This window comes from Ananas comosus, linkage group 14, assembly GCF_001540865.1.
Source record: "Ananas comosus cultivar F153 linkage group 14, ASM154086v1, whole genome shotgun sequence".
Taxonomy (NCBI): domain Eukaryota; kingdom Viridiplantae; phylum Streptophyta; class Magnoliopsida; order Poales; family Bromeliaceae; genus Ananas; species Ananas comosus.
This window is the reverse complement of record NC_033634.1, coordinates 6745448-6770367: the sequence shown is the minus strand read 5'-3', so window position 1 is coordinate 6770367 and position 24920 is coordinate 6745448. Positions and strand designations below refer to the sequence as shown.

The following is a 24920-nucleotide window of genomic DNA, read 5'->3' as shown; positions in this document are numbered from 1 at the left end:
GTACAAAAAAATCTCTCTCTCACCAAAAATACAAAAAGAGAGTAACTACCTAAGAGCAAGTAGCTCCCCGTTATCTAGCTAGGCGACACTCTTGTTGCGATCCCATGCCTCTGCCGATGCCGAAGGCTCTGAAATAAAATCATAAAATAGGGGGCGTGAGAACTATTAAATAATAGTTCTTAGTGGGCAATTACTGACTTCAGTGAAATGCGCCACTAGGTCCAAAAGCTACCAAAAAGGGAAAGTACGAGAATAAGCAAAAGCGATATATACGACAAGTAAATAAACATGAGTACTCGTTACCACATGAGATCTCTACTTAGTATGGAATTGCATAAGTAAGAAAGCTATACTATCATGAAAATGCACAAGTATACAACCATCATAATATCCACAATGTAATAGTAAAATGTCATTGTTTACTATTCTAGTCAATGTTCACTTGTCATGTTAACTACTTAAAGTTAAATCTTGTAAGACCCACCCGAAGGTTGTCTGGCCTGAAGACCCACCCGTAGGCTGTCTGGCCGGTGCCGTGCCTAATGGCCCCGTGGTAGTCAACATCCCCACTCTAGGAATGAGTCTTACCCACGGCAATCCACTTCAGCGCCCAATCCAGCACGACGAGTATGTATCGCGATGGCTATCTCCGGAGTGCCGGCTTGTAGGGAGCGACCCTCACAAACATGTGCGAATGAGCACAAAGGCAAGTAAGCATATATGTCCGTCTCAAGTCTTAAGTCATCATGTCTAAAATATGAAATATAGCAACTGTGTCGATGGCCTATCACTATGTCATCATGTCTAAAACACGGAATATAGTCGATGTCCAATGGCCTATCTCTATGTCTCTATGTTGCAGTTTCATAGTTTACTCGTTCAAGTGCCTCTTTATGGCGCTTTTGTCCCCTAAAGTCAAAGCATGATTTTGGTATTCATGAATACATAATTTGAGTCATTTTTAAACATAGGAGACATGTTTCCAACCTGCTAACATGAATATTTCTCACATGCATGCAAAACACCCAGAATGCTCTACTATATAGAGTGAAATTTTCATGATATATAAGGCATGTATTTTAAGCATTCTAAAATTCATAGAAATTCTATCTAGTATGAATATGCATGAATTTTAACGTTACGACGAGTATAATACCCATAGGGGCATTTTGCCCTGGTTTCATGAAGCCGAACCCACCGAGCTTCAACGCCGCTCTTCGATCGAGCCGACGAAGGTTACCGCCACTCTCCTAGCACCCTAGAGGTAATACTAAAAGAGTTAAACGAATCTTACGAACAACACTAAGCTCAAACTATAACCGTCTCAAGAAAAGGGCAAAACTCACCTCTAGTGTGGAAATCCCTTCTCAAGCTCCAAAGGAAAGCTAGAACTCTTCCAATCCAACCTATAGGAGGGTTCTAATCCAAGAGATTGAGCCCCAAAAGCCCTAAATCCAAAATGCCCAAAATCAACCCTAGGTTCCCATTCTAGGGTTTCATCTCAAAGAAACCATCAAAACATGGATCTAAATGAAAGAAATTGTTACAAACCTCTTGGAAGCTTCAATCCAAGCCCAAAGTCCACAAGCTCCCAAGATCTTCCCTCAACCAAGCTCCAAGCCTCTACCAAGGTGGAAATTGCTCCAAAAGGCAAAGAGAGAAGTAAATCCACCAAAATCCAGGCTAAAAGGGGCTCAAATCCAAATGGGATGGTGAAGAGGGCTCCCTTACCTTTTTCCCTGCTGGTGCCAAGCTCAGGGAAGGCTCTAGGGGCGTGGGGTGCTATATAGGATAGCAACAATCGCAAAAACACCCCTGCAGTTCGATTAGATCAGATTCTGCATTATGTACCGGTACACGGGAAAGTGTACCGGTACAAAACCCTATACGCGCAAACCTGAGCCTCGGGTTGGCAATTTACCACATCTGTACTGGTACAACCATCAAGGTGTACTGGTACACTTTCTGTACTGGTGCAACCATCAAGGCTGTACCGGTACACAGCCCTGCAGAGGCTACCCGAGAGCAGCCTGAGCTCCCCTCTTTAGTGGCCTTAGCGCTACTTAAAATACCATAAATCTCGAGATACGAGCCATAGGTCGGAACACTGTCAACGACCCTCCAGAATACCTGGAAAAAAATTCAGAACACTCATCAAACACTCGAACCTCGCAATTTGCAAAGTTCCAATGCGTTACAACCCGAATCATTTGTCCAAGCGCCTAAGCCAGACTAGGCTCCTGTTGGCGAGATTGACCACTGGTCTCGCCCTCAGCAGGTAAGACTGCTTGGGCTCTACGGCATTCTCTAAATTACTGGGCTTTCGCTCCCAGAATTTCTAGGAACGACCCTATTACGGAGATTCATGGCATTATTATCAGCCATAATTGGTATAAAATGTAAATTTATCTAAAAATTATGTTCCACTGGGCGTGCCAAAAATTGTTCGTAGCCGAATTTTCCGTCCTTGACCCAGTCAAAGATCCTCCTTGGGGAGCACGTCGGGGTGAGGAACGGTTGCGGATGATGACCCTCGAATTTTGCGCCCTTCGACAGATCAAGCGATTCGGCTTACGAGGGATCGGATCAGCCGGGTTCGAAGACCTCTACAGCAAATTCGGTTCGGCTGGGATAAGCCGAATACTCAAAACAGGCCTGAAACTAAGCTGGGAAAAGAGCCGAATGTCTAAAACAACATGAGATCTGGTCGGCCTGAAGAGCCGAAAAGAGATTCTATTGATTGATGGGAAGTATAACGATGGATATGTAGTTTACAGCGGAGTGATGCCCGTGGGGCAAACAGACTCCAGGATTCTACTTTAGCAAACTACTCCTAGAAAAAAGCAGTAAAATTATAAGTAGACTACTCCTAAAAAATGTAGGAAATTGCGAGGAAAATAAGGGTGGTCTTTTGTTCACAGGGGAAAATACCACTTTTCAAGGTATCACCGACCTATTTATAGGATTGCCCCTGATTCAGTTATTGCTACACGATTGGCCATGATCTCCTGACTTTCCGGACCACTTTCAACTGATTGGAACCGCCTGCAACTGCTTGCAGTTATTGTAACTCCGTCAATTTAGCGCGGTTCATATCTTCCCTAATACTCCCGGCGCACATCAAGACTGTGACTCTTGCATGGGCCCAGTGTGCCAGCTGTTCGCGCCGAATTGGCTTAACAATTAGAAACTTTTTAGGTTGTAAGGAATGTGATAATTATATGGGTAAATTGTTAGAATTTTTTAGATTGTTACGATTATATATGATTTGTTAATCTTTTTATGTAATTGTTAGAATTATATATAGGAAATAGAAAGAAACAATAAATTTTTTTTATTAACATAAAGACGGTAAATAATTCACCCTTTTTTTAATTTTATTAATGACAAAACAAAATTATTTGACCAATTTTTAAAAGATCATTTGACAAATTATAAATTTTTAAAAGATTAAATTAAAAAAAAAAGTTTTATACACTCTGAAATTGGTATATCATACATCATACTTATTTAGAAGATAAAATTTTTACATAACACATCATTCACATCACGTGATAATTAAAAAATTGAAAAAAGCTAATTGCACATTTGACAAGATGTATGATGTACCCTCACCTATTCTAGGGTGGATTGGCTTTCCTTGTCATATAATTATGATAGACGAAAAAAAAAAGTCTCTACCGTAGGATGCTGTGATGTAAGTCATATAAATTTTTAAGGGCGCATGTATAGCCGTGTTTGGAAGTAGGGCCAAGTAGCTTTTTCCTTAGATCTTTTCTAACTAGGGATGTCAATGGATCAGATTCGGGATGAAATTTCAAAAATCTTAAATTGAACCCGAAACCAAACTTGAACCCGAATCCGATAGATTTTGAAAATCCATACCCAAACTCAAACCCGACCAAAAATTTGAGACCCGAATCCGAGCGTGAAGATCCGAAATCAAAACAATTATTTCTCTTTACAATATATTTTAAAATATATTACAATTATATATTATTATATAGCTTTTTTCATTGCTTTTTGAAACGAAACTCTATTTTTTAATTTATAATATAAAATAATTTTAAATTCGAATTGGATTCGAGTTCGTATTTGGATCAGATACAGTCTAAATCCACATCTGAATCTAAATTGGTCAAATTTTTATTTTGACATTTATATCCAAAAATATATCTATTTAGCATGGAATAAAGAGTTTTGCTAGAATACTATAGGTAGTAAACGACTCGGTTTACTACCGATTTGTTTTCGATGATAGAGCTTCCAAATTGATGATCGGTACCGTTAAATATGATCTAAACTATTTAAACTATCTGAAAATCAAATTTTACACATTTTCGATATTGTTCTTTTGTCCATCAAGTGAACCAAAAAATGAATAGCTGGAAATGAATATCCTTCAAAAAATGATGATATAATTTTTATATTTGAGATCTAGAGTCTAGATCTTATTTTAAATAGTTTAAAGAATTTTTTAATAAAAATTTAGTTGATTTGAACTCTTCTATACCGTTAAACGAGTAAACGCACCATATCGGCCATCAAAATTATAGATTTTGTGACTCTTTGATTGTTCAGTTAGTGATGCCAAAAAATCATAAAATTTGATTTCTAGATAATTTAAATGGTCTAAATCATGTTCAACGATACCGATTGACGATTTGGAAGCTCCATCATTAAAATAAATTGGTAGTAAATCGAGCAGTTTACTACCGATAGTAGCACGGTCAAACTCTGGAATAAATCCACTTCGCTCTGCTGTAGATAAAATTTTGGATATAATTTTGAATATCCGTGTGCATTGACAACCCTATTTCTAGCGATGGAAGGAGAGAGAGACTAGCGGAACTCAGTTGCTGTATTTCTTCGTCTTCTTCTCTCTAACCCTACCTCGAAGAGCTTCTGGAAAGAGAGAGCGAAGAGATAAGAAGGGGGAGAGAGAGAGCATATGCCCTCGATGGCGCGTCCCGCGAGGCAATCCGACTACGCCCGCTTCTCCCCGGAGACCCCGATCGTCGTCGACAATGGCGGCTCCACCTTCCGAATCGGGTACGGTTCCAAAACCCTAACCCTAACCCTAACCCTAATCCGAACCCCCGATTCCCTTCTCTTCTCTCTTCTCTCTAATCTTTTGATGATAATCGTTTTCCTGCCCTTCTCTCTCTCTCTCTCTTTATCTGTTGTAGATGGGCGGGGGAGTCTGATCCCCGCGTCGCGTTCCGCAACGTCGTCCAGAGGCCTCGCCACAGAGTCACGGGTACAAATTTTACAATTTTGTTCTTAATCTTCTCTATTTCCTGTGTATATTCTGCTATTCTCCACTAATAATGGCCACATGCACGTCTCCTAAAAAGGTTTTGATTTGCAAACTTATCCTTATTACACTTTCAAAAGTGTGGCAGATTTATGATGATAAAAAGTTATTACCTTGAAAGAATATGTTTTTTAGAGTTTTTTGGAGGTTTTTGATTTAGGGTTCACAAAGAATAAAGTGGGAGATGAATTAGAGACAGTAGAGATGAAAAATATAGATAAGAGATATGTATATGTGTATGTATATGTATATGACTACCATACTCTTATGAGTACGGAAATATTCATACTCATAAGTCATTTTCGATAATAGCAGTTCCGAATCGATTATCCATAAACATGATCTAGAGCATTTGAAACTTTTAGAAAACAAATTCCGTAATTTTTCTAAATTATAATAAAGTTCATCAAACAGGTATAAAATGAATGGTCAAAATCGAATGACCTTCTAAAAGTAGAGGATCGAATTCTTCAATTTAAAGTCGAAGTTATTTATCTTTATCTAGATAGTGAATAGAACTTTTTATCCAAAATTCAAACGATTCCAATTTTTTAGTGCCGTTAAACTAGCAAATATCACACACCGACCATTAAAAATTATTAATTTTGAGATCTTTTAATCGTAAGTTAATTGATTTTGAAATGTTATGAAACTTGATTTATAGAAATTTCAAATGCCATAAATCATGTCTAACGGTATGGATCGTCGATTCATAATCTTTATCATCGAAAATGACTTACAAGTACGAAAATGTTCACACTCACTAGAGTATAGTAGCTGGACCCCATATGATTATGAATCGACGATCCATATTGTTAGATATGGTTTAGAGTATTTAAACATTTGAGAAATCAAAGTTCATAATCATTTGGCATTATATACCTTGCAATTAGAAGGCCACAAATTTGATATTTTTAACGGCCGGTATGCAGGAGCGTTTATGAATTAACTGCGTAGAAGAATCAAAATCGATTGAATTTTTAATAGAAAATTATATTCACTATTTATATCAAGATCCATAACTATGATCTTGAATTTAAAAACCTATTGTTTGATTTTGACCGATCATTTTATACCCCCATGATGGATTTTATTATATATTCAAAAAATTATGAAATTCGATATACTTAAAGGCTTTAGATCATGTTTAACGGTATGGATTGTTGATTTGAAAGCTCCATCATAAAAAACAATTAATGAGTACTAAGGCTCCTATACCCTATACTCATAATAGTAGCCCTATATATATATTATTGGAAATGAAAGAAAGGTCGAGCTTAAGCCGATTCCATTGTGGAAAGAAAAGAGGCTTTTCTATTCCCACCTAATATGTCAAAAGCGAAACTTACGTAAAAATAAGGGGAACCAATATATATAGTAGGGCTAATATATTCTTATGAGTATAGAGCTCTTTATACTCATAAGTTGTTTTCAGTGTTTGAAAAGGCTCAAGGCGCAAAAAGGCGCAAAGGTCTTATGGAGTCTAGACGTGAGGCGCACCGCGAGGCGCACGCCTCAAGATGGTGAGGCGCATATCTAATAAAAATAAAACACTCTTAACAAGCTTATTTTAAATGGATGTTTTATATTAAAAATTCTAAAATAGCTATACAAAAGCAAAATAACTATAAAAAAGTAAAGAAATTGCATGCATAAATGTTCTCAGCTTAAAAAAAAAAAATGTTTCAACTTTCAACTTAAAAGTGTTTGCTGCTGCTGCTTCTTCTTGCCGTTGCTATTTATTGCCATTGGTGGGTGGAAGAGAGAACGACCAAGAGTAAAGGAAAAGAAAGCGTCCAATTAGAAATTTTTTTAAAGAATTTCTTAACATTTTAGAATATATTGAAGAAACTCAAAACCCAAAAATCCACACCTTAGACACATGAAACGTAAATATCACGAGGCGCGTGTGAGGCGCGCACCTCACTCCCTGAGGCGCTGAGACTCACGCCTTGCGCCTAGGCACTGAAATGCGTGCTTTTTCAAACACTGGTTTTTGATGATAGATCTTTCGAATTGACGATCCATATTATTAAATATGATCTGAGAGCATTGCAAACTTTTAGAAAACGAATTTCTGTATAATAAAGCCCATCAAGTGGGCATGAGGTGAATGGTCAAAATCGGATTACCTCCTAAAAATAGAGAATCAAATTCTTGAATTTAGGATCAAAGTTATAGATCTCTATTTAGATGGTGAATGGAATTTTCTATCAGAAATCAAATGATTTCAATTCTTTTTACATTGTTAAACTAGTGAGCATTAAAAATGGTTAATTTTGAGATCTTTTGATCTTAAGGTAAATGATATTGAAAAATTATGAAATTTGGTCGTTTAGAAGTTTCAAATGCTCTAAATCATGTTTAATAGGATTGAGGACATTGTCCCATCAAGTCGATTTGAATGATCGGAACTTCAAATTGACAATCAGCACCGTTGAAATTGATCTACACAATTAAAAATGTTTAGAAACCAAATTCTGTAATATTTAAAAATCATTATCAAGTTCATCTTAATAGTTGAAAAATGAACGGTCATAAATGAATAACCTTCTTAAAATAGAGGTTAGACTTTCTCAATTCATAATCAGAGTTATCAAACATTATCTAAATAGCATAAAGAATTTTCTATCAAAAATTCAAGCAATTTGGATTACTCTACACCGTTAAATAAGCAAATGGCTCATATAGGCCGTCAAAATTGTCGATTTTACGACACTTTGATCGCCATGTAAATAATTTTTAAAATTTTTGAAATTTAGTTTCTAGATATTTCAAATACTCTAGATCAACTTCAACGGCTTCGATCATCGATTCGGAATCTCTATCATCAAGAACAATTTGATAGGACAAGTGCTACTATCCTATTAATAGGATAGTAGGATAGTAGCCCTAGCCTATATATATATATATATATATATATAGAGAGAGAGAGAGAGAGAGAGAGAGAGAGAGAGAGAGAGAGAGAGTGGCTGCTGTGCTCTCAGGAGCACGGAGGCCTCCGTAACTCTGAGCCGTTTTCGATGATGGAATTTTCGAATTGACGATCGGTCCGTTAGACTTGATCTGGTATTGAAGTTTCTAGAAAATAATTTTTGCGATATTTGATATCATTTACCTAGTGATCGAAAGGATTAACAATCATAATTTTTAATGGTTGATATATACCGTTTCAATTTAACGTGTAGAAGTATTCAAATCAGATTAAATTTTGATACAAAATTCTTTATACTATCCACAACAAGATCAATATTTGATCGAAAATTTTAGTGCTATATTCACACTTTTTATAGATTTTTTATTTTCAGCCGTTAATAAATGTTGATTTGAATCCTTTCGATTGCTAGGTAAATGATATAAAAAATCGGCAAAATTTATTTTCTAGAAACATCAAATACCCTAGATAAATTCATGCGGACCGATCGTCCGATTCGGAATTCATCATCGAAAACGGCTGCAGGAGCACGGAGGCTCCGTCTCACTAAGAGCACAGCAGCCCTACTCTCTCTCTCTCTTCTCTCTCTCTCCATATTATATATATATATATATATATAGAGTCCGGCTGGGATACTATCGATAGCACCAAGAATTTGATGCTATCAATTTTTCCACCATTAGATTTAACTCTTTGATTATTTTTACCCGTTATATTATACTATTCAACCAACCACTCACTTAACCCTAGGGGGCCCACATCATCCTAACCACCAATTTCTCAATCCAAAGGCTAAAAAATCAATAGCACCAAGCTATTGGTGCTATTGATAGTATTCCAGCCTAGTCCTATATATATATATATAGAGTATGTCTCCCGTACTTTTGAAAGTACCGAGGCTTCTGTACTTGTAAGTTGTTTTCGATGATAGGACATCCGGTTTGACGATCGGCTCCGTTAGGCATAATCTACGTTATTGGAACTATCTAGAAACGAAATTTCATAATTTTTCGACATCATTTACCAAGCTATCACAGGGTCTCAAAAATGACTATTTTAACGGCCGATGTGGCACGTTTTTAAGTTCAACGGTGTAGAAGTATTCAAATTACATGAAAATTTAACAGAAAATTCTACTTAACATCAAAAGTAAGAATAATACTTCCGATTTGAAATTTGAGTCCTTTGTCATTATTTTTAATGAAATTTTTATTTTCAGCCGTTCATTTTGGAACTACTTGTTCGCTAGGCAAATAAAGTCAAAAAATTATAAAATTTGGTTTTTAAATAGTTCTAATAGCGTAGATCATGTCTAACGGAACCGATCATTGAATCGGATGTCCATCAACGAAAACAACTTACAAGCACGGAGGCCTCCATACTTTCGAAAGCATAGTAGCCTATCTCTCTCTCTCTCTCTATCTCTCTCTCTCTCTCTCTCTCTCTCTCTCTCTCTATATATATATATATATATATATATATATATATATATATAGTGCACACAGGATAGACATTATATTTGCAAATTTAATTAAATTTAAATTTAAATTTGAAGTTAAAATAAATTTTGTATTTGTAATTTGAATTTAAATAGTTATTGGTGGCATGAGTCTAATTTTCAATTGATTTATTTTCTAAATTTGATTTGTTTCTGAGTATGTTTGCAATTTAGTTGTACCGTTAATATATTTTATGTGTGTTCCATAAAATACAATTTTTTTTAATGTATACCCAAAATTTTAAAAATTGAATTGATTTCAAAAATTTAAATTAAAGTTTAAATTTACATTTAAAGAATCAAACTCAAAATTGAAATTTAATTTTGAATCCATTATTTAAATTTAAACAATTGTTGATTTGATAGGTCTACTTTTAAACCATTCTATTTTTCAAAACTAATTTGTTTTTAGTTTGTTAAATATATATATATTTTCGGTAATGTATATGGAATATTCTTAATTCCATCTAGGATTTCATCTATCAACTCAAATTTTCTATCCACTTTTATATATATTATAGATATAGATGTATGTTTATATAGGCTAAGGTGCCAAGTACACACTTTTAAGTTACACAGTTTTTATATAAGCTGTAATTGTAGGAGTTTCAAAATGAAGATCAAAACAGTTGAAGGTCTTTTACAACATAAAAAGGTCCCACATGCAAAAATATATAGTTTTTGGAAATCTATATATTGAGTTTTCAATATTGTCCTTATTGAAAATTTTGAGTCATTTATTTTAGGGGAAACTTCAAATACCCCCTGTGGTTTCGCCCTTTCTCACTTCAATACCCCGTGGGCCGTCGTTTGAAGTGTATCAAATTAGTACCTTGTGATTTCGCACTTTCTCACTTCAGTACCCTGTGGTTTCAAGTATATCAAGTTAGTACCCTGTGGTTTCGCACTTTCTCACTTTAGTACCCTGTGGTTTAATATTTCATTAAATTATATACCCCGAAATGGATAATAAAAAGAGAAAATTGAAACCACGGGGTACTAACTTGATACAAAATTGAAACCACAGGGTACTAACTTGATACACTTGAAACCACAGGGTACTAAAGTGAGAAAGTGCGAAACAACAGGGTACTAACTTGATAAACTTTAAACCACAGGGTACTAAATGAGAAAGTGCAAAACCATAGGTGGGGTATTTGAAGTTTCCCCTTTATTTTAACATCACTTGATGTCTAGGAAATCAATTTTCAAAATTTGTGAAACTTTGTAAGTATACATTTTAAACATTCTTGATCACATTTAATGGTTTAGATCTTAATTTGGGTTTTCTAAAATTTGAATTTGCACTTATGTAAAAACTGCTCATATATATATATATATATATAGTAGGGCTACTATACTCTTATGAGTATTGGACCCTTCGTACTCATAAGTTGTTTTCGATGATGGGGCTTCCGAATCGACGATCCACTCCATTAAATATGATCTAGAGTATTTGAAACTTCTAAAAAATAAATTTTGTAATTTTTCGAAATTATAATAAAGTCCATCAAACGGGCATAAAATGAACAGTCAAAATCGAATGATGTTCTAAAAATGGATGATCGGATCCTTCAATTTAAGATCGGAGTTATTGATCTTTATCTAGGTAGAGAATAAAATTTTCTATCAAAAATTCAACCTATTCCAATTCTTTTACACCGTTAAACTAGCAAGTATCCCATACCGACCGTTAAAAATTGTCAATTTTGTGAGCTTTTGATCGTAAGGTAAATGATGTCGAAAAATTATGAAATTTGATTTCTAGAAGTTTTAAATGCTCTAGATAATGTTTAACGGTGTAGATCGTCGATTCGGAAGCTCTATCATCGAAAACAACTTATGAGTACGAGGGCGATCGTAATCATAATAGTATAGTAGCCGGACTCTATATATATATATATATATATGTAATGTGTTTATACCACATGTATATATGCATGTATACATATATACATAGATATATATGCATATATATGTATATATGTATATATATGTATATGTTGAGAGAGAGAGAGAGAGATATGGTAGCAAAACACTTGCTACTATCAACTTTCCCGCCCTTGGATTCATAATAGTACTACCACGAAAGCCTAAACCCTAGGCATCCAAAAAGTTGATTATAGCAAACACTTGCTACCATCAATAGTATTCTAGCCACATTCTATATATATTTTAAGGTATCGTTTGGTTCGGGGATAAGCAAAAAATGGCTATTCCAAGGATAGATATAAATTGAGATATAAGCGGGGATTAGATCAATTTTACGTTTGGATGAAAATTAGGTTATTTTTTGGAATAAAAAAAATAGCGTTTGGTTAGATAAGATGGAATAAGAAAGATAGTGGGTTTTATAAATAACAAGTAATGATATTATCCTCTTATTATATTTGAATTTGAATTTTTAAAATTTAAAATTTATATTTTTAAATTTAAAATTTTAACTTTGAAATTTGAAATTTTGAAATTTAAAATCTCAAATTTTAAATTCAAAATTTTAAATTTTAAATTTCAAACTTTAAATTTAAGATCAAATTTAAATTTGAAAAATATAAAATATCAAATTTAAAATTTCAAAAATTTAAAATATCAAAATTTAAAATTTAAAATTTAAAATTATAAACTTTAATTTTGAGATTATAAATTATAAATTTTAAAAATTTAAATTTTTAATTTTTAATTTTTTAAAATAAGAATAGGGGTGGGAACAATTAATAAAAATAATTTATTATAATAAATGTATAAATTTTTTTAAAATTCTACTTAAACTTAAATTTAATAAAAAGAATTTATTATAATATCTAAATATAATTTATTATAAATTTTATTATAATATTTAAATATAAATAATACGTATTAATATAGTACAATTAATAATTTTATAATAAAAATAATATATTATAATATATAACATAGTATATTTATATACTTTAGTTTTAATTCAATTTATAATTTTAATTAAGTTTGAAATTAAGCATTGGGATAGCACTATTCCACAAAAAGAGTGTAATAGCAAACCCCTTGCTATTCTGGGATAACCGGGAATAGCAAGGTTTGACCGGGATAAGATATCCCGGCCAAATTTCATCCCGTTTGGCGGAATAGCGGGGATAACTTTTGTTATCCCTTCTTATACCCCCAACCAAATGGGGCCTAGGAATATAGGGGCTAGAATACTATTGCTAGTAGAGAAATAGTGTTTACCACCTACTTTTTATCCCTTGGATGCCTAGAGTTCACTATCGGGTTGTTGTACTAGTACTCATCCAAGGGCTAGAATGTTGACAGTAGACACTAGTCCTTTACTATCAATAGTATACTAAATCAACTCTCTCTCTCTCTCCATCTCTCTCTCTTTATATATATATATATATATATGTTTCAAAGTTAGAATGATCACTTTCACAGGACGGTCAATTTTAGCAGATGAACTGACGGAGAGGGATGAATTTGTGAATTTGTTTATTTACAAATTCAGAGGGATATGTTTGTTAATTATAACGTATGTGAGACTAGTCTACAATTTACTACTTTTTTTGAATATGCAGGCAATTTTCATTGAAATATTTAAGTTTGTATGCATGGCTTGTAACTATAGATATCTTTTCTCTCTGCAAATTTTGATGTCATGTCTCTTGTCCTTAATGACCTTAGCTTAGATTAAGTAAACTTCTCTTTTTCTTCAATATTAGCATGTCAATCCTGCCCTTAAAAGTATCAATTCATTAGGTTGCAGAGTTGTCCTCTTCACTTTGTGTTTCGGGCTTTCGGCCAACCCCATATTGTTTGGAAAAGACTCGAGTGATAATTTACATGCTTAAATGTTTTTTTCATGATAGTGACATGATCTTATTCATTATATGCACAATGTTTGTAGTTTCATGTTTGAGAAATAAGCTTAGCTTGTTGATATTAACATTCATGAATATATTTCTTTTATGACAGGTGAAACTGTCACTATTGTTGGGGACCATCATGATCCTGCTCTGATGAAGTACTTTGATTGCACGCGTTCATCTTGGCGCTCAGCATTTGATAACAATGTGGTTTATCAGTTTGAAATCATGGAATATGTTAGTTTACTTTGCTAACTATTATGCTAATCTGCGTTTTACCAAATTATCTTTTTTCGTACTAAGCGAGAAGCTACAATTTCAAAGTTAGAAGTTAACAGAGAAGGTAGGCATCGACCAGGGTCTTCATATTGCTTTATTCTAGTTCAGATTTTTATTGGCTGGAAACTGGAAAGGTTGCCGTATGTAGAGGTCAACAACTATAGATCCAACAAGTGACTGATGATGCATGATGGGTACACTATCCAAGATGCAATATATTGAACAATTAGGAATTTAGGATGGCTGGCATACTTTATAAAGGACAAATTACAAGTTCCTCTATATTGTTTTATTGAGGTTAGATCCAAATTAGAGATCTTTTTTTTTTGATAATTCTTTACATTGAATAAAATTATCTAGAAATGAAAACTTCATAATCTGAAATCCACAGGCTATGCAGCAATTTAGTAGAAAAATGAAAAATGTTAATGAGGCAATACAAATAGAAGTATACAGCTTATGATGTTGTCTGGCTAATCATTCCAGTTTCGACAGTCTAACGAAAATAAGTATGACTCGTTCAGATATGCCTATTGATTGGTGCTAGAGCAATTCTTTCTGTATTGCCAGCTCTTGAATCCCAAAGCCACTGTTCTGGAGTAAATCAGTCTATCTGTAGAGTAAGTACAAAGAAAAGTGGATGGTTATGATGGTGGTTTGCAATATTGACGTGGAATTCCTTTTAAAAATATAACTCTGTATGGAAGATTCAATGATTAATTTACATTGTATGGGAAAAACAATTAAGTGCTCAATATACAGGTATGTGTGCTCATCTGGTAGAAAATTTATCAACCAAAGCTGATATATCTCTAAATGAATAACTGCCACCTTTTTGTCATTATAGCTTTCTAAGATACAGGTGCTCTTAGGACTCGAGACTTGAGTTATTTTTTATGGAACAACAGTATCTCTGATGAGGAGTATTCAAACTTTCTAGTTCTTCACTGTTACCCACTATCATATGTTGATGGTTTCTGCAAGATGCTCATTTACCTTAAAAAAGATCTATCTATAATGCTCTCTCTCTCTCTCTCTCTCTCTCTCTCTCTCTCCATATATATATATGCCTTTCAGCTTTATGTTCTTGTACTATCAAAAACCTTCATCACTATCGTTTGCATCATGCATGACTAGTAGAACCTTTTGTTTATTATTCTGACAAGCTATCCATTGTTATTTGTTAACATCTACTCATGCTTCATCGTAGTTTTGTAATTTTTATTCTCTAATCTTCTCGTAACCAGATATGCTTCCATTTGTTGTCATAATTTCTTTTACTTAAGTTGTTATACTGGTTTTTTCTACAACCTTGGCTATTGTGCTACTTTTCTGATCTCTATCTTACTTGTGTTGTAGGTTCTTGACTATGGGTTTGAACGATTGGGCGCCACAGGTAACCTCTTGTTTTTCTCTTAAACATAATTAGAATTACTGTCTATTATTTTAGTTGGCATTGGAAATGCTAATATTAGAAGGCTTCTTTTAACTATAAAACATATTCATGTTTTAAATGTCCTATAGTTCGAAGAAAGTTCCAGTATATATATATATATATATCCCTATTTTTTAGTTTATTGTTATCATTTGCTCAAAATTATTTGGCCTTTTTATCCTGAATGTTGAGGCAGAACAGTTGGATCATCCTATCATGATGACTGAGTGCATATGCAACCCTATTTCCTCTCGTGTTAAAATGGCAGAGCTGCTTTTTGAGACCTATGGTGTACCATCCGTAGGTAAGAGTTTCATGCTATGGTCATCTTGGGTTATCCTTTCTGCTTTCTTTCTTCTTTGTCATTTTATTTTTTGGTGCCTATTTGGCCAGGCTTTTGGAACAACTTCTCGCAAACAAAAAATCTAGAGGTTTTTTTTGTGTAGCTGGAAGCTGAAACGAAATTTCAAATCCAAAAAGCAGAAGCTCCAACCTGAGCTTCTGTTTTTGCTGCAGAGGAAAGTTGTTGGTCAGCATGTTGATGAAAGAGCTATATGTGCCTTTTCGAACAGCTTTTAGTCCATAGTACTTCTATAGAAGCTCAACTCAAGTCAAACATGCGCTTTGTGATACTTGCTACTTCCCTCTTTTATACAAGACGTTTTCATTGCTCTTGCTAACTCTACTTCATCTCTCATGGAATTCAGCTTTTGGTGTTGATGCTGCATTTAGCTACAAGTACAATCAACGACTTGGGATTTGTAGGGAAGATGGCCTAGCCATTTGTTCTGGACTGGCAACAAGCCATGCTATCCCAGTGAGTTACTTTTCTTAAGATGCATTTCTTGGCTTCCTATTTATTGTCTAGTGTTAACATATAGGGTCTGATATTTAACATTCCTTCTATATGTCCACGACCACATGTCAGAATTCTTCCTTGTTTTCATATATTGTAATTGTACATCTGACTGTGTTTGTTGGTAACTGTAGTTCATAAAAGGAGAGCCTGTATGGGATGCATGCTGCAGAACAAACATTGGTGGATATCATGTAACTGACTATCTAAAGCAGCTTCTTTCCCTGAAGTACCCCTATCACATGTAAATCACCCAAATTCTTTCTTTGGTACTTGTCAATTTCTTTTCTAGGTTAACCTGCAGATTTTGGCTTACTGTATATAGGTCAAACATTACATGGGAGAAGGCAGAGGAGCTCAAAATGGAGCATTGTTATATAGCTTCGGATTACATGTCGGAGTTGCAAATATTTCAAGTGAGAAGCTTACTTTTTGTACCTATGTTTCATAGAACCTATATTTCTTCTACACTTAAGAGGCAATCTATGTTCCTACCATTAATTATCCTGTTTATGTGATTCAGATTTTAGTCTCATTTCTATGTGGTCATAATTTGAAGTTTGGACAAATAACGTGATAGGAGTAAAGATCAAATCTATTCTGATAATCAAGTTAACCCACGAACAAGGTTATGAATTGCACGCATTGGGCAAAGGGGCTGAGGGATTTCTTAGTAAGCAACATATAGTGGGCACTACGGTTGAAGCATGAGCCCAAAGCAGCAACTAATATTAGTTAAGAATTTACAGTACAAAGAAAATAATATTACATTCCTCAGCAGAGATCCAAGTAATGTATATTGTTCTGGAGAAAAAAGAAACATTAAAATATGTGAACGTGATATTACATTCATTACAGCCATATCCTTGTATTTTTTTCCGTCTGTTGCTAAAGCTGCGGGGCTTTATTATTTCATATTAGTTACCTCTTTGGGCTCATGAGGCCCGCTGTAGCACCCATTATTCACTATGGACCATGGAAAAGTTTACCACCGTGTTTCCTTTGTGCACTGTTTACAATTTGGAGTGTTACTCTTTCATGCTAATGGAAAGGGTGAAATAAGTTACATCAATATCTTATGTTGAATGGTTTAATGTGGGATTTTTCATCTGAACACTAATCTAGCTTGCTCCAGTAGAAATTCATGTATATTTTATTAGATGTACCAACAATATAGTGGTCTCTATCAGTAGATGCTTGCTTACATACTAATGGTTTAATTAAGAGAATATACTTGGCTTTCATTGTCTGCTTCTAATCTACTTGAGCCTTTATCGAGTCATGCTTGTGGGCCAGACCTGAGCAAACCCCGGTCCTGGCCTAATTAAGGTTCTGGGTCAAAAAGAAAATTGCCTTGCCCATCCCGGAATTTGTATTGCTATTTAAGCCTGAGCACTGATTCAAAATAACCGCGCTGGGTCAACTAAAGAAGTTGAAGACATGGGCATGACCCAAGTTTTCTCGGATCTCATATTTTGAGGTCGGGCTGGCTAAGCAAAATCAAGTGCTGCCTGATCGACCTGTAACAACTGGGCCAGGGGTTCAGGTCAATTTTGCTCAGGTCTAGTTGCAGCTCAAAGGCCTTGGCGGGCAGTTGCAATGCTGAAGTCGGGAGCATAATGCTTTTTCTGATTTTGACTGATGTTGGCAGTCCTCTATTGGCATTATTTTTGCAGAAGGAAACGAAAGAGGCTGAAGAAAAAACTAGATATTGGCAGCTACCATGGGTTCCTCCCCAAGAAGAGGCACCATCCGAAGAAGATCTCGCTAGAAAAGCAGCTTTCAAAGAAAAACAGAGCCAACGGCTGCGAGAAATGGCTGCAGCAAAGAGGTCTCTTAAAATATCTGAGCTCGAAAACGAACTATGCGGTTTAGAAGGTCTACTGCAGCAACTTGATGAAGTGGATGAAGCTGAAGGAACAGCTGTTCTGGCAAGAATGGGCTATCTCTCCAGGCAAGAAATTGAATCTGCTGCTCTAAAAGTAACACAATCTTTACGTAAAGCTAAAGGAGAGTCTAATGAGGCGGAGGATAAAGTAGATGCTTCTTTGGCAGAGAAATATCCACTTACCTTAGTCCCTGATGAAATGCTAACACCAGACCAGGTTTGCTAGCCATTCTACTGCTCTAAATACGTTCTGGTCTTATATAATTGAGGAGGTTACATACATACCATTGCAGTATTGAATATTTTCAAATTTATATTTACATTTACAAGTCAAGTGCATGGGTGATGCACGCCACAATAATTTTGTTTGATTTTTCAAATTCAAAAAAAGGGGACAAATCTGAAGAGCTATTCAAGAGATAATTTACATTAACATAATTAAAAAGTTTAAAGAATATAATAAATTTAAATTTGATATAATTATAATTTAAATTTAATTTACAATTTGAGCTCAAATTTTAAATAAGTTTCAATAAGTGTAAATTGAATCTGTTTGAAGTTAAAATTAAAATCTAGCTTCTGTTTGAAATTAGACCTGAAGTTAAAATTTGAAAGTTGAATTCCAGTTTAAATCCACAATTTGAATTCAAATGTGCATTCAAATTTGAATTCTTAGAGTGATTTTGGAAGTGATTTAGGAAAAATTTTTGGAACTGTTTTTTCTCTTAGAAACAGGAGAGATTTCTAATCAAGGGAAATAAATCAGACTTGCCATAATTCCATCCCGCTTATTTTTTTTTCATATCACACTCAAAATGGGTCTCTCGATAGACCCAAATTTAAATTCAAAATTTAATTTACACAACAATCAATTTTGACATCCAAAATTGAAATAAATCCAAAATCAAGCTTAATTTGGATTAAAAGTATAAAAGTTTCATTATACTTTTAATTGAAAATCGGAAATTTTAATTCAGAAGTCAAACTTTAATTTTGATTCACTTGTAATTAAAAAAATGTGAATTTTTAATTCAAATTTGATATCAAAAATCAAATACAATCTGAACTAAAACTTTAAATTTGAATTTAAAATTTTATATTTCAAATTCAAATAGTATAATTGAGTTCCAATTCCTAATTCAAATTAAAGTTAAAAATATTAATATCAAAACTAAGTTTAAAAATCAAACTTATATTTCAAATTAAATTTGAAGCTAAAATGTGGAACTTGAATATAAAGTTAAATTCCTAATTCAAATTAATATTTGGTTTCAATTTGATTTTACAAATTAACTTAAATCTTAATTTTTAAATTTAAATTTGAAATTAAATATGAACTAAAACTGGGATATAAATTTGAACTTACAAATCAAAATTAAAAATTGAAGATAGATCTGAATCCATAGTTTTGAATTTAAATGGTCATTGGTCACAAAAGTTATATAGTCTTAAACTCGATATGGTTCCAAGTTAGGTATTTACTTTTTTTTTTTTTTTAAATACACATGAATATTCCTATCTGCCACAGTGAATCCGTCTATTGATGGACGTAAATTTCAATAGACGTTTTGTAAGTAAGAATGAAGCTATTTAGCTAATATACATACCAATCAAGAGGATCATTGGAACAAGTATATGATGTAGATTGTTAAATTTAGAAAAAAAAAGTATAACAAACTAAAAAAAAAATTGAGCACATGTATGAAGTGATGTTCAACTAGATCAACCTGCAGAGTCACCAACCTTTGCTGGTGTGACACCTACATCCAACTCATCGTCCATGGAAATGTGATGGTCAAATCGAACAATAGGATAAAAAGGAAATATTGAGCACCTACTTGAGACGACGTTAGGACAGATCAATCTGTAAAGGTGCCGAGCTTGTTGGTTTAATACCTACATTCAACTTACTCTCGGCAGACATGTGGTTGTTGGCTACATTGTGGAGTTCACGCTTGGGGGCTTCAATTATTATAGTAGGTAAGGAGTGATTCGGCAAGTCAGAAATTATTGCTAGGGATGATCAGAAATTGTGTCCATCTCAAATAATCTTTCCCACACCAAAGTCCAACTCATTGTTTGCTGAAATCTGCTGATCAAAATCCAATAGTAGGATTAAAAAAGAAGAATAGAGTGCCTACCTGAGACGGTGTAGAACAGCTCAAACTGCAAAGGCGCGAACCTTTCTGTTGGAATACCTCCATTCAACTCACTGTCGGTGGAAATGTGTTCAATTGCGTTGTGTCGGAGTTTACATTCTTCAGCATTTTAATTAAGTATAGTAGGTTAGGAGCGATTTGACAAGTGGAAAATTATATATTGCTAGGGGTGATCACAAAATACTGGTTTATTTCCATCTCAAGTAATCTTTCTCTTATCTAAAGATTCCGCACTTGCATCCTCTTAAGAAGTGCACATGGTTATATCCTCTCAAGAAGTGAATGCACCTTGTGTTGACAATTAAGGGTGCCAAAGAATTTTAATTAGCATGATATAGTAATGAATGGACATGATACCTGTAGTGCATCATGCATCAAACAGAATATAGACCGTGCGTGTGAAATCATGCATGTTGGAATAGCGAAACTGCAGGAAAATGAAATTTCCTAGGTGAAAATTTCATCCCACCTTATACCGAAGCAATTGGATATCTTGATCCATTAGAAATTGGACAAGTATACGTTGTTTTTAATATAGTATAGATATTTATATATATATGCACTTGCGAATATAATTTTGGTTAAAATGTATAAAACTTACGTGAACTATAGACCATTTTAGTTCGGCCATCTAATTGTTTAAAATTTTGATTTTAGTACCCATCTTTCAATTTGTTTGATGTGACTGATTTGATGACTCTTCAGATAAAAAATTTAAGATATTTACTTATTATAATGAATTTATAGTAAACGTGAATTGTATAAGATATTCAACCTGTAAAGACAAATGATGCATTCGCATTTTGAAGTTGAGGAGTCATTAACTTGTGCAATCAAATAATTAAAAAGTTAGGTAGTAAAATCAAAATTTTTAAATTTTAGGTAGTTAGATCAAAATAAGTGACAGTAGAGGCAAGTTCTATACATATTTACTTACAAATTTCCATATATAGAATTCAGAAACTCAATTTTCTGGTCCTTATACTTACGAAAGTACCCATCTTTAAATTCTAATGAATTGGATGAGTCTTATGCTTAGGTAACAGTATTTTGGTAAGAATCTACAGTCCATTGGCATGTAAGTAAAACTCAGACTCTATATGGGTATGCATGCAAAATAGATGATTTAGCAGAATTATGTGTGCAAGAGACCAATATAATGGCCCATATGGCCAAGATTATGCAGGACTCACCCATCACCCAAGAAGTGATGATAATCAAATCAGCAATTCTTTGTCTGTGCTTCAATGTGCTATTTCTGCTTTTTTGTGAAAATGAAGAGGCTGCATTATGTGCTGAATGCTCAAACTAAACAACTACTTCGTGCAAAAGCACTAGTATGTGCATCAGAAAGAGTGGGCTTAACAATATTATGGTTTTTACTACTTGTTACTAATATATGCAAACTATACATTGAGGATCAGAGCTAAACTATTTTGCATTTGATGAAATTAAAGATTATCATCTCTTACCTTTTATCTGACATTTCATTACTTTTTGGGGAGCCAGCTGAAAGAGAAGAAGAAGCAGATATTTCTCAAGACTACAACGGAGGGTCGGTTGCGTGCTAAACAGAAACGTTTCGAAGAGGAAACCTTTAAGGAGAGACAAAATCAACAAGATGAAGAGAAGCGCTTGTATGTTGCCCATATGTTTTTAACTGATTTGATACAAATACATATACAATGCCCACCAAATTTTCCTGTCCCCTGCTACAAGTTTCATATGGTTGAATTGAATTCTGTGCAGTTAACAAGATAATTATCCTTTTATAACCTAAAGACTTGGTTGTCTACAACTGTTAAGCACCTGTTTAGTATTATTTAGCACTTGAAATTCAAAAATCAATCAACTATACCAGTTGATCTTGAGTTCTTGAAGACTTCTCTTTGATAATATTTTGTTCATTTTTTTGGGCTTTCACTTCAGAGAAGACGCTACTTCCAAAGAAGTTTAATCATCAATAGCTAGCTCAATATAGTTATCTGTCTGTTTTGCATTAATCAGTATCATTTGGTTCTTATATAATCTACTTTATTCAATTGCAGGGAGAACCCAGAGCTATATCTTGAAGAGCTTCGCTCTAGATATAAAGAACTCTTCGAGAAAGTCGAGCAAAGGAAGCGACAAAAAACCAATGGCCACCATTCTAATGGTCACTCATCAGGCGGTGTTGGGCGGGGTGAGCGTTTAAGTGCGGCTCAAAGGGAGAGAATGCGGCTTCTGACGACCGCAGCATTTGACCGAGGGAAAGGCGAGGACACCTTTGGAGCCAGAGACGAAGATTGGCAGGTCTATAAACTTATGAGTAAAGACAATGATGATGATGATGACAAAGGGCAAGAGGAGGATGAAGCTGAACTAGCTCGGGTTACGTCCAAACTCCAGGTCTGTTTCATGGTGCTGTTGTTTTGCTATGTCAATAGTTTGATGTGTTTATTTAGGTTAATTATCATCCGTAAGTTCCTGGTTAGAGCATCCACCACTTTTGTAGATTTTACAATTTTCATGTGCTTGATTTTTGCAACTTCGGGTAAAAGAAATCTTTTCCTGGATGGTATGCCCTCATTTGTATTGTGATGCATGCATACACCAAAGATCTTAGCCGCACTACAAAAGGAAAAAGTGAATTGAAATGACATAAGCAAAGAAATGGTGATCCCCCCCCCCGCCCCCCCCCTGCAAAACAGCCTTATTTTTTGACATTTCTAGTTTAGTTTTTGCATTGTCCTAGTTTTCTTAAATTGTCAATAATTTTCTGATCTGATTGTGTTCTTTAGCGTCCACTCAAATTCGGATTATCTTGAGGTGCTGGTGCATGCTCAAATGTCAGGCTTTGGTGATTTAGACATCGATCCTCAATTAACTAGTAGTTCAGTATTGTTATTGGTATTTTTAGTGTTGATCTGATTTTCCTTAATTTGTTAGTTTTTTATATCATCTTGACTGAGCATGCTTCTTCTTGTCATGCATCCAACCTTCTTTTTATCTAGCATAAGTTATATAAAATTTTGCCTTATCTTAAGTCAACTCTCTTAAAATTGGTGAGATAGTCCATGTCACAGAACATTTCAATCTATTTATTCTGCATTCGCGGTGCACTTCTTCCGCTGTCATAACATACTAGAATTAGGTGTGCCAACTTAAAGAGGGAGCCTTTAGTTTTAGACGTCTACATGCATTTACCTGGTAGCAAACTGATGTTGAAGTCTTGAATTCTGATATAGTCGTTCCTTCAACTACCAATTAGTAAAATTTTACTCCTGTCTTTGAACTGATAATCTGTTAGATTATGTTTATGTTTTGCTCCCGAGATATTCAACAATTGCATATTCATTTAATTTTTGGTTTTAAGACTAGCTGCCTTATGGTATAGAAGATTGCTGGGGTAAACGAAATTGTGTCATTTCCCTTGCAAGGTTACTTTTTGCATACGCTACCCCGCGAACTTTATTTATACCTCATATCCGGGGTATATATTTAGTAAAAGCTATTTCTGCGCAGTTATTCCTGTTTGGTCGGGCATGCAAATAAATAAGGTTTAAAGGCTGCATTCGTGACTATGAACTTTGCATCGAAATGTGTGCAATTTTGCAAATTTTCTGGGGAAGTGCAAAAGATTTGTTGAATTTCCTGCCAATACAATTTATGTTATTACCCATGTAAACTATTACAAATTATCGTTGCATGATCCTCTAACATCTTGTATGCAGGAATTAGACCCTACTTTCGTGCCCAAATCTGACCAACTCCCTGAACACCTTCCTCGTTCCCGCCCTCTAACTGCTGAAGACTACAAAATTGCTCTCGGCGTGGAACGCTTCCGCTGCCCGGAAGTCCTCTTCCAGCCGAGCATGGTCGGAGTTGACCAGGCTGGCCTCGATGAGATGGCTGCCATCTCTCTAAACAGGCTCTCTGCTCGGGCCGACATCGACGAATCTGTCAAAGATCGCATTGCCATCTCTATACTCGTCACAGGTGGCAGCTCCCTTTTCCCTGGCCTGGTGCCCCGTCTCGAGGCCCTAATCCGGCAGTCCCGACCATACCTTTCCCCATTGAAGGTCGTGCGGGCATCAGATCCAGTGTTGGATGCGTGGAGGGGTGCAGCAATCTATGCGGATTCCAGAGGGTTTTCGTTGCAGACGTTCAGCATGCAGGATTATTATGAGCAGGGGGAAGCCGGGCTCCGGCGGCACAACATAGTGTATAGTTTATATTGATCAGTTTATTTAGATCAAGCACAAGCTGGGGAGGCCCTTATTGAGCCTTTTTTATTTTTGTTTCCTCTGATGAGATTAGCTGTAACTACAGCTGTTTGGAACAGGAAGCTGCAGTAAGTAGGGGTGGAAACGAGCTGAGCTCGAGCAAGCTTACCTCGGCTCAAATTCGGCTTGAAATTAGTTTCGAGCCTAAATTTAAGCTCAAGCTTGGATTGAAATTAATTCGAGTCGAGCTCGAGCGAGCCTAATTTCGAGTCTAGCGAGCTCGAGCCCTAAACGAGTCGTTTGAAATTCTCAACATCATATGATCAATAGTTTAATTTGTATAGAATATAATTTATAATTTGATACAAAAATATGTCTAATAGTTCAAAATACAAAATAATTATATGAAATATAGTATTATAATATAAAGAAAAATAATTTATGAAATTATTTAATCATATATAACTAAAATTAAAATTTTATATAAATAATAATTTTTTACTTTAAAAATA

At 34.6% G+C, this 24920-nt stretch overlaps 1 protein-coding gene across 4 annotated transcripts; it reads left to right on the top strand.

Annotated features, from left to right (window-relative positions):
- Window positions 4811–24617, top strand: LOC109720423 (actin-related protein 5). Of its 4 annotated transcripts, XM_020247523.1 has the most exons (12): window positions 4811–5052; window positions 5190–5260; window positions 13696–13823; window positions 15225–15261; window positions 15497–15604; window positions 16008–16117; window positions 16291–16400; window positions 16482–16572; window positions 17833–18261; window positions 21713–21840; window positions 22252–22591; window positions 23917–24617. In XM_020247523.1, the coding sequence occupies exons 1-12, from the start codon at window positions 4952–4954 to the stop codon at window positions 24421–24423; spliced, it is 2160 nt and encodes a 719-aa protein (XP_020103112.1). In that variant the 5' UTR covers window positions 4811–4951; the 3' UTR covers window positions 24424–24617. The 4 variants fall into 4 exon arrangements, with proteins under 4 accessions (XP_020103112.1, XP_020103113.1, XP_020103114.1 ...); XM_020247524.1 differs by lacking the exon at window positions 4811–5052 and having other exon boundaries at window positions 15502–15604; XM_020247525.1 differs by lacking the exons at window positions 4811–5052; window positions 5190–5260; window positions 13696–13823 and adding an exon at window positions 13830–14162 and having other exon boundaries at window positions 15502–15604.

What these genes read in the sequence shown, in the direction of transcription:
- LOC109720423 (XM_020247523.1), top strand. Translation starts at nt 4,952, where the DNA reads ATGCCCTCGATGGCGCGTCCCGCGAGGCAATCCGACTACGCCCGCTTC. An exon ending in CAACAAGCCATGCTATCCCA is followed by an intron (nt 16,118 to 16,290) that starts GTGAGTTACTTT and finishes TGGTAACTGTAG; the next exon opens with TTCATAAAAGGAGAGCCTGT. An exon ending in CTGAAGTACCCCTATCACAT is followed by an intron (nt 16,401 to 16,481) that starts GTAAATCACCCA and finishes TACTGTATATAG; the next exon opens with GTCAAACATTACATGGGAGA.